Raw genomic sequence first — 11,506 nt, 5'->3', positions numbered from 1 at the left:
ACAGACAGACAGACAGACAGATAGATAGATAGATAGATAGATTTTCTCTGTATTTTGCAGGATGCCACACAGCGCGCGCCGGCGTGCTTGAGTTGCCATGGTAACCTGCTCTTTTTCAGCCCGCGAGAAGCGCAAGATGATGTCAGGTTGTCGGTGGTGACGGAGACGCGGGCGGACAGCGCGTGCTCCGGATCCTCGTTCACTCGCGTTGACTGCGGCGGCGGCGGAGCCTCCATCAGCATGACTGGCGTGCTGTGGATTACTTTCACTGCGTGTTGAAGCGGGAACGAGACGCGCCATGGCTGAGAGGTAAACACGACGCGTGTGAAATGAAACGCGGTGATTTATTAGAAATGCGCGAGGCTTGCTTGCCGAGCGACGGTCACCCGGTTGCACGAGCATCGGCGGCATCATTTGCATCACTTAAATTACATATGATGTGTGTTCATGTAGCGATGTGCATGCCTTTAGTTTGACACCCTCCACACCCATAAGCCGATTTTCTGTCGTTCCTCCGTGAAGACGCGCAACGCACCTAGCGAACGCATCCCCCAGAGGCGCGATGCGATGAGAGGACGCGCAGCAGCCTATTTTAAGCAAAATGTCATGAAGGGGATGCAGACACCTGCGGCACGCGAGCCGCGATGTCCTTGTCCGCGAGTCTTGTGGTATTTAATTATTCATGCTTAGTGTTGAGGAAGTCAGCGATCCATGTGGGAATGTGAAGTGTCATTTTTATTGGAAGCCACCCTGTGTTTATCAAACAAAGCATTGGCCATGAAACAGATGCACTGGGATGGTCAGGGACCCTCTGCGTGGCCGCTATCATATATATATATATATAAATAGCCTATATATATGTTGTGACCCTGGACCACAAAACCAGTCATAAAGGGCCATTTTTGTGAAATTGAGATTTATACATCAATGAATAAATAAGCTTTCCATTGATGTATGGTTTGTTAGGATAGGACAATATTTGGCTGAGATACAACTATTTGAAAATCTGGAATCTGAGGGTGCAAAAAAATCTAAATATTGAGAAAATCATCTTTAAAGTTGTCCAAATGAAGTTCTTAGCAATGCATATTACTAATCAAAAATTAAGTTTTGATATATTTACACTAGGACATTTACAAAATATCGTCATGGAACATGAGCTTTACTTAATATCCTAATGATTTTTGGCATAAAAGAAAAATGGATAATTTTGACCCATACAATGTATTGTTGGCTATTGCTACAAATATACCCCAGCGACTTAACACTGCTTTTGTGCTCCAGGGTCAGGTATGTATGTATCTGAAATGGGCGTCATGAAAATTCACACCCATCCCTGTGACAAACCTGGCTTTGTAAACAGCAATTTTTTTTTGTACCAATCAGAAAATGTATCCAATCAGAAATGTTCAGTACCTGTCTATCATTTTGCATGCTCAGGTTATAGTTCGCAAAAGTCAGGTTCCAGAAGTAAAAATCCCATTCATTTTCTCCATAGAGGAGTTGATTTGTAATGCTAAATCTTTCAAGACTGACCTACGGTGAGCTACGAGGTTGTTAATCGATGGTTTATGCGTTAGTTGAAGCCATCAGCCTGCATTATTTAAACTTAATTTTAAAAACGACATTTCCCATGATTCTGCAAAGAAATCTCCACCAATCAGAGAATCGTGACAAGCAAATTGCACAAAATGAGCCCCACCCACTCCCGTGAAGCACTGCGAATGACATATTGATTTTTCAGATTAATCACAATCTTCATCTTGATTCTTTAAATCCCAAGATCGACCTTAATTTGCCAGTGTTTCCTTATGCACATCTGCTTTTGAATCTGCAGTTATGTAGTCATATTGTTTCACTGTCCAAATTAGATTTACAGTTGAATTTGATAAGATTGTTTATAAGGATGTTTATCGTAAAAGATGCCAAAAAAAAAACACCTGCATTGAGCTGTGCTCATGAGATGCATACAATAACATACAGAGTGACTCTGTAGTTCAGTTCATGAATAAATGACTCTTCTAAATAAGATCTTTTTAGTGAATCAAAAGCATACAGCACAACCAATGTAGTCCAATTCACAAACAAATGACTCTCTTGAATCGGCCCTTTATAGTAAACCAGAAACATACAGTGCAAACTGTGTAGTCCAATTCATGAACAAATTATTATTTTACATCGGCTCTTTTTAGTGAATCAAAAACACACAGCTCAACCAATGTAGTCCAATTAACAAACAAATGACTCTCTTGAATCGGCTCTTTTTAGAGACTCAAAAACATACAGCACAACCAATGTAGTCCAATTCACGAACAAATGATTCTTTTAAATCGGCTCTTTTTAGTGAATCAAAAACATACGGCACAAACATTGTAGTCTAATTCATGAACAAATAATTCTTTTAAATCGGCATTTTTTTAGTGAATCAAAAACATACAGCACAACCAAAGTAGTCCAATTCATGAACAAATTATTCTTTTAAATCGGCTCTTTTTAGTGAATCAAAAACATACAGCACAACCAATGTAGTCCAATTCACAAACAAATGACTAACTTGAATCGGCTCTTTTTAGTGAATCAAAAACATACAGCACAACCAATGTAGTCCAATGAACAAACAAATTACTCTCTTGAATCGGCTCTTTTTAGTGACTCAAAAACATGCTAGTGCTGTTGGTCTCACAAATAAATAATCTAATGAACGGTTTTTAGTGACTCAAACGCATGTAGCACAACCAGTCAATTTCCCAAACAAATGACTGAATCGGTTATTTTAGTGAATCAAACACATACAGCGCAAAGGAAGTCTGTTTTTCAAACAAATGACTCTAATGAGCTGGTTCTTTTTAGTGAATCAAAAACATACAGCACAACCAATGTAGTCCAATTCACAAACAAATGACTCACTTGAATCGGCCCTTTATAGTAAACCAGAAACATACAGTGCAAACTGTGTAGTCCAATTCACGAACAAATTATTCTTTTACATCGGCTCTTTTTAGTGAATCAAAAACATACAGCACAAATAGTGTAGTCTAATTCATGAATAAATGACTAACTTGAATCGGCTCTTTTTAGTGAATCAAAAACATACAGCACAACCAATGTAGTCCAATTCACAAACAAATGACTCTCTTGAATCGGCTCTTTTTAGTGAATCAAAAACATATGGCACAAACAGTGTAGTCTAATTCAGGAACAAATTATTCTTTTAAATCGGCTTTTTTTAGTGAATCAAAAACATACAGCACAACCAATGTAGTCCAATTCACAAACAAATGACTCTCTTGAATCGGCTCTTTTTAGTGAATCAAAAACATATGGCACAAACAGTGTAGTCTAATTCAGGAACAAATTATTCTTTTAAATCGGCTTTTTTTAGTGAATCAAAAACATACAGCACAACCAATGTAGTCCAATTCACAAACAAATGACTCTCTTGAATCGGCTCTTTTTAGTGAATCAAAAACATATGGCACAAACAGTGTAGTCTAATTCAGGAACAAATTATTCTTTTAAATCGGCTTTTTTTAGTGAATCAAAAACATACAGCACAACCAATGTAGTCCAATTCACGAACAAATGACTCTCTTGAATCGGCTCTTTATAGTAAACCAGAAACATACAGCACAACCAATGTAGTCCAATTCACGAACAAATTATTCTTTTAAATCGGCTCTTTTTAGTGAATCAAAAACATACAGCACAACCAATGTAGTCCAATTCACGAACAAATGATTCTCTTGAATCGGCTCTTTATAGTAAACCAGAAACATACAGTGCAAACATTGTAGTCCAATTAACAAACAAATGATTCTTTTAAATTGGTCCTTTTGAGTGAATCAGAAACATACGGCACAAACAGTGTAGTCTAATTCATGAACAAATTATTCTTTTAAATCGGCTTTTTTTAGTGAATCAAAAACATACAGCACAACCAATGTAGTCCAATTCACAAACAAATGACTCTCTTGAATCGGCTCTTTTTAGTGAATCAAAAACATATGGCACAAACAGTGTAGTCTAATTCAGGAACAAATTATTCTTTTAAATCGGCTTTTTTTAGTGAATCAAAAACATACAGCACAACCAATGTAGTCCAATTCACAAACAAATGACTCTCTTGAATCGGCTCTTTTTAGTGAATCAAAAACATATGGCACAAACAGTGTAGTCTAATTCAGGAACAAATTATTCTTTTAAATCGGCTTTTTTTAGTGAATCAAAAACATACAGCACAACCAATGTAGTCCAATTCACAAACAAATGACTCTCTTGAATCGGCTCTTTTTAGTGAATCAAAAACATACGGCACAAACAGTGTAGTCTAATTCATGAACAAATTATTCTTTTAAATCGGCTTTTTTTAGTGAATCAAAAACATACAGCACAACCAATGTAGTCCAATTCACAAACAAATGACTCTCTTGAATCGGCTCTTTATAGTAAACCAGAAACATACAGTGCAAACATTGTAGTCCAATTAACAAACAAATGATTCTTTTAAATTGGTCCTTTTGAGTGAATCAGAAACATACGGCACAAACAGTGTAGTCTAATTCATGAACAAATTAGTTTTTTAAATCATTTCTTCATAGTGAATCAAAAACCTACATCGCAGCCAGTATAGTCCAATTCACGAACAAATGATTCTATCATTATCATTACTTTGAGTGAGGGAATATTTTATTAAAACATCTGATATGTTAATATTATTGTAAAAAAAGTAATAGTTCTGTTCAATTCTGAATCAGAATTGAATCAAATCAAACTGAATCGAACTGAGCTGTGAAATCAGTATGGATCCCAGCCCTGGTGTTCATCAGAGAGGCGTTTGATGTTTGATGTTTGAGTTTCAGTCCGTGGATGTGGATGTGGATGTAGGCAGAGGTTGGGTGTGTAAATGGGTGAAACCACAGCTGGGTGGAGCGCAGGCGTGTTTGGCCCTGCTCTCGTGAGTCATTCTCAGAGATCACAGGCTCAACGATTGCTGAGCTTTTAGTATGTTTTGAACTTAATTTTTATTTTTATATTTTAAGTTTTCAATTTAATTTTGAGTAATTTCATCATTTTTATTAGTTTTTGTTTTTTAAATATTTCGATTTAGCTTTATTTATTAGTACTTAACTTATTTGATCTAATATGTGTATTTTATATTTTTATTACATTTTATATTTTATTATATTTTATTTTTCAGCTTAATTTCAAGTAGCAGAAAAACGCACTTTTGTGATTTTTATTTTTTTTAAATAGTTCTATTTAGCTTTAATTCTCAGTTTTAATGCAAGTAATTTTAATTCTTTAACTTATAAGTTTGTTTTTCGCATCTAATATTCGTATTTGCATTTTATTTGAGCTTTATTTCAAATGGACTAATTCCATGCTCTCATTTTTATTTTATTATTTTTTGCATTTTTATTTAGCTTTACTTAATTTTCATTTCAGTTTTAGTAAATTTAATGCTTCAAATTAAACTTTTTTTAATTTCAGTTGCCAAAGCAACATTTCAAATGTTCTAAGTTTATTATCTAATATTTATTCATAATTTATTGCATATTCCGAAAAAAAAAAAACTGGAAAGCAATTTCACAAACTGCAACTCCAGTCAGATCAGAATCTGAATCTGCATTATTTTCATTACATTTATATTTACCCTCCAAATTCTCATTACTGTAATGCAAAAATAAAAAAAATTATATGTATTAATAATAATACATATTATTTAAAATGTTAAATAGCAATGTACATTTGCAATGTATGTCTTTCTAGTGTTAATTTTCATTAATTTTATTCTGCTTTTTATTTAAATTTTAGGCTATTTCAATGAACAAAAACTATTTTTAATAGTTTTAGTTTTAGTTAACGAGAACAACATTGCATTATACATTGAGCATCCGTTTAATGCATATTGCACAAAATTGCAACAGCAATCAGATATGAATTATTACGTAACTCTTGCTGTAAAGATGCACAAATTTGTCTCGAAAACCAAGTTCTGTTTAAAATCGTTTGAGGAAGGAGCTCATTGACCCAGGGTTCCTGATGACTTCATTACACAGCATGTCAGAAAAGCTGTTGTAGTGATCGGGTCGCCAGCGGAAGTCACACAATGCCATTTCAATTGATCTGCCCTCTTAAACATGCTTGACCGACCCATAATGCAGTGTGTTAGAGCAGCGCTGCAGAAGCGGCACATGTTTGTGTGGTTTGGGTTTTTATTATTATGCAGGTGATGTTAAATGATCTCAGTGCTCGACTATCTGCTGTCGTAATATAAAGTGGTAGTTTACCCAAGCATGTCACTGTAAAATGGTGATAATACGCATAATTTTACAGATGATTCTGGTCATCGTAATGATGCTGCTATTGAGTTAAACAGCCTCAGCAAGGTCAAATGAAGGCACTCCATCACTCTAATGATGTTTAAATAGACTGGCCCTTTAAATGCTCATCTGTAATGCATGGATTATGGATTAGCATATGAGATATAAAACTTAATGAAAAGTGATTTTTCTTTATATTAAAGGAAGGCCAAGTGTACTAGACTGAGTAAGTGCATTACAGAACAATATACTAACTCTCATATACATGAATCTCATGAAAACAGTCGAGAAATTATCAGAAAATATTTCACCCAACATTAAAAGAAAAAAAAAAAATGTGTGTAAATATATTCCAATTTGTGATATTATTTTTATGAAAATTAAGCACATTCATTACTTCAGGCTACAACAATTCTCATTACTGTAATTCAATATTAAATATAATAATAATAATGTTAATAATAATAACAATAAAATAATTATATATATAATCTTAATGAAAATTAAGCACATTCTTAACTACGCAAATTCTCGTTAATGTAATGCAGTAATAATAATATATTATAATATTTTATAAATATGATTTCATATATATAAAAATGTGTGTGTATATATATTGCAATGTGTGATATTTTTATGAAAATCGTAATGAAAATTGAAAATTAAGCACATTCGTTACTACAAAACTACACAAATGATATAATATTATAACAATTTAATTTATAATATTATTGAATTAACCCTCACAAATTCTCATTACTGTAATGCAACAAAATCAAATGTGAAAAATATGTATTTTAAGTATATTTTTAAGTTTACATCATTCTTTGCCTTTAATTGAATTAATTTAAGATAAGCTGATTTTAATTCTAAAAGATTGTGTTTAAAGAAAAGATTATTTTCTTTACAGATAATATTACAGAATGTTAATTCGTATTTTATTATTATTATTATTATTGCATTACAGTAATGACATTTTGAGAGTGAATATGCATAACATTCAAATTGCAATGCAAAAAATCTTAATGGAAATGGTGTTTTAAATCAAATATATGTTGTTTATGGGGTGAAATATTAGCCTGGCATTTCTTCGTGAAATTGACCCATTTATCGGTCAAGTGGTGACTGAGAGTAGCCACAGAGTGACAGCGTGAGCTCCAGTCATGAATGAATTATTAATCAGATTAATACAGAGAAACATGATGTCTGAACCGCGGGACTGCAGTTTAGGAAGGCAAATCTCAACAGAAAAACCAGTGATGTAATTTGTCCAAGTGTCAGTAATTAATGTGCACTTGATCCACCAGACGATATGGAGGCTGTAGTGACTTCAAATAAAAAATGAGCAGATAACGAGCCGCCTGATTATTATTAAGACTCGTGCAAAATATGCAGATTGCAGCAAGAAAGATTGCAGATAAGCAGACAGTTGCTGCTGCCAGATTGTACGTGTTCAGTAAAACCAAGCGTACTAATGATGCATTTGATGAAATAATGTGCACCGTAGAGAAAAAAGGCTGTGCATTATAGCATTTTTAGGACAAATTAGAGGGAAAATGCAGTGTAAACTTAGAACACAGCTCATTTGATTTGGTTCAATATCTGCTTACCCCTAAAGAGGCTTTTAAATAGTTTTCTGTCTGCTTCGGATAATTTGAAACTCAAATTTTAAGCAAATTCAATCTTCTCATTTAATGCATTTCCCCCTCAAGTTAAAAAATGTGGAGATTGTAGCTTACACTTAATTATAAGTTTAAGTTTTTCATTTGTTAAATATTTGTTTAATATTTTGCTTTATATCATTTTTTCTGCTTTATTGCAATTAACAAAAAATATGTTTTTATTCTAATGTTTTATTATTTTTTTAATGGTTCTGTTTAGTTTTAATTTATATTTATTTCAGTTTTAATCTGAGCAAGTTTAGTACTTCAACTTATTTATAAGTGTAGGTTTTTAATCTAATATTTATATTTTAATTTTATTTCAGCTTTATTTCAAATATCCAAAAACAATGCACTTTTTCATTTTTATTCATTTTTTGAAATATTTCTATTTAGCTTTTTATTTTTCATCTAATATTTTATTTTATTTCAAAACAATGCACTTTTTCCATTTTTATTCTTTTTTTTAAATATTTCTATTTAGCTTTTTATTTTTCATCTAATATTTTATTTCAAAACAATGTGCTTTTTTATTTGTATTCTTTTTTTATACATTTTTATTTATCTTTAATTTGTTTTTATTTCCATTTTACTTTTAGTAATTTTAGTACTTTGACTTATTTATGTTTAGGTTTTTAATATAATGTTTATATTTATTTTACTTTAGCTTTATTTCAATTATCCAAAACAATATGTTTTTTAATTTTTATTCACTTTTTTCTATTTAGCTTTAATTTATTTTTATTTCAGTTTTAGTTTTAGTAAATAAAGTTAAACTAAATGAAAATGAGAAACAATCTGAAGAGTTCCTCTATAATGTCCGTTACAGTTCATTTTATAAGAAAATGTTGTTTTTATGGTTTTAGTTTTGATTAAATAACCCTGCCATCAAGTAACCACCCAAAACCCTAGCAACCTCTCATAACACCTTGGCAACCGTAATATTTATATTTAGCTTAGTTTTTTTATGTCCGTTTTTAGTAATTTTAGTACTTCAGCTTAAACATTTATTTTAGTTAGTTGCCAGTTAATTCTAATTTAATTCTAATTCTAATTTAATTAGATTTTTTTTATTTTTTCCCCAACATTTTTTCAGTTTTCGTAATTTAAAAAGCTTTTGTCGTTTTTATTTCTATTTAGCTACATTTTTATTTCAGTTTGATTAATTGTAATACTTCAGCTTAAACATACTTATTTCATTTAGTTGCCAAGGCAAGATTTGTTTTGTAAATTCTTTTTTTATACATTTTTATTTATCTTTAATTTGTTTTTATTTCCATTTTACTTTTAGTAATTTTAGTACTTTGACTTATTTATGTTTAGGTTTTTAATATAATGTTTATATTTATTTTACTTTAGCTTTATTTCAATTATCCAAAACAATATGTTTTTTAATTTTTATTCACTTTTTTCTATTTAGCTTTAATTTATTTTTATTTCAGTTTTAGTTTTAGTACTTCAACATTTATTATTTTAGTTTCTAATTTTCTAAGTTTTTTTATTAATAATATTTTATTTTACACATTTAGTAAAGAGTGTTTTGGAAAAAAACAACCAGACTAATTGATGCATTTTATGAAATAATGTTATGCTGTGCATTGTATCAGTTGATTTGCTTCAGTATCTTTGCGTCTTCTTCCTCAAGAGGCTGTTAAATAGTTTTCGCTGTGCTCTGGAAAATGTGAAACTCAAATTTGAAGCAATTCAGTCGTCTCGTTTCATGCGTTTCCCCCTCAAGCAAAAAAAGTTGCAAGCTCTTACATTCAAAGTCTTGTCACAGATGAGCGTGCGATAGTAGACTCGCGCGGCTGTAGACACGACGTGACAGTGATGGGAGAACAGCAAAAAGCGTCAGACAGAGAAAGAGCCGAGTGGAGAGCGAATGAGACAGTGTGCGGCTCACTGAGTCCAGCGCGAGACGGCCGGCCTTATTACAGCACCTGTGTGTGTGTGTGTGTGTGTGTGTGCTGATCTACAGATGTGGAATATGGGGGTCATGGAATTGCAGAGGCTGCGGTTGCTAGGAGACTGTTGCCGGGAAGCCTTTGTCTGGATTTCTCTGATGTCTATAGAAGCGGCCTTAACAGTGAGGTCACACAAACCCACACACACACTCCCACACACGCATCTGACGTGCTGCTATTTTTAGGAGCCACCTTGAGTGTGTGTGTGTTCATTTAAGTGCTGATGGGAATTAGTGAGCAAACGGTTTTGTTTTTGAATGCGTGCATAAGATGTACTGTTAAAGACATGAGCTATGAATGAACACCACAGTCACACTCAGTGTTGTTTGGTAGTATTTATATGCTATTATAGTATTTTTTGAATAATATAACTTATGTTTGTATATTTTCAGGTTTCGTTTTAATTTAAGTTGAAGTTTTAGTAGTTTTGCAGTGTTTTTTTTCACATTTATTATTATTATTATTATTATTAATATATATATATATATATATATATATACACAGTATCCCACGGAAGTGAGTACACCCCTCACATTTTTGTAAATATTTTATATATATATATATACAGTATCTCACAGAAGTGAGTACACCCCTCACATTTTTGTAAATATTTTAGATTTTATATTATATTCTTTATTTCTATTTTGAATTTTTTTTTTATGTGTCAATTTTACTAATTTGAGTACTTTAGCACAAACATATTTATTCAGTTAGCTGCCAATGCAAAATTTCATATTTTAAAGTAAAAATTGTAGTTAATATTTGTACTTTATTTTATGTTATTTAACCTTTATTTCAGTTACCAAAATCAGTCTTTAATAGTTTTAGTTAACAGTAGCAACACTGATACAACAAGATGCATTGATTTGCGCAACACAATATTACAGATAATCATATTATAGTCATTAGTCATGCAAAATAATGCACCCAAGAGACGTGACTCACAACTGATTTCAATAGAGTTTTGTTAACGTTGCTAAAAACGTGATACTCTATAAGCATAAAAAAAGACTACCTGCAAATAATGGGTGATTACTTTTATATTTCTGAGTATTGAATGACTTATAAGTGTGTTTATAATTGAAACCGTCAATAATTTTCAAAAAGCTCATCGCAGTGCATTATGGGATTGCCTTCACAATGAATACATGTAAAGCTGCATTAAAACCTGACTAAAATACGGTTTAAAGGCAGCATGATGGTGTTTACTGCTGGGATCTGTGTGTCAAGAGCGTCTAGTTACACAGCGCGCTTACTTTCCGAAAAGACATGAACGTTTCTTTGTGAGGACGTGTGTGTGTGTGTGTGGTTACACAGCGCGCTTACTTTCCGAAAAGACATGAAAGTGTCTGTGTGAGGGCGTGTGTGTGTGTGTGTGTGTGTGTGTGTGTGTGTCTACATAATCAGCTCGATTTAGAGAAGCTGAAAGCCCAGAGAGCGTGATTCACTCAAACAGCCGCTTATGAAATGAATTATTTTATGGAAATAAGAGACTCAATCAGAGTGGTGTTTCAGTCAGCGAACACACACACACACTCACACACACACTCACACTCAC

The 11,506-nt window shown here is 32.5% G+C and overlaps 1 protein-coding gene across 1 annotated transcript in view; it reads left to right on the top strand.

Moving 5' to 3' along the window:
* Positions 1-16: 16 nt before the first annotated feature.
* arhgap39 (Rho GTPase activating protein 39) overlaps positions 17-11,506 on the top strand; it is a 61,452-nt gene continuing 49,962 nt past the window's right edge. Inside the window, exon 1 of the mRNA XM_016466324.1 lies at positions 17-309. Within this exon, the coding sequence (XP_016321810.1) occupies positions 299-309 (11 nt within the window). The 5' untranslated portion in view covers positions 17-298. The remainder of the gene's footprint in view (positions 310-11,506) is intronic.

Source organism: Sinocyclocheilus anshuiensis, unplaced genomic scaffold, assembly GCF_001515605.1.
Source record: "Sinocyclocheilus anshuiensis isolate Anshui unplaced genomic scaffold, SAMN03320099.WGS_v1.1 scaffold540, whole genome shotgun sequence".
Lineage (NCBI taxonomy): Eukaryota > Metazoa > Chordata > Actinopteri > Cypriniformes > Cyprinidae > Sinocyclocheilus > Sinocyclocheilus anshuiensis.
This window is presented reverse-complemented; position numbering and strand designations above follow the sequence as displayed.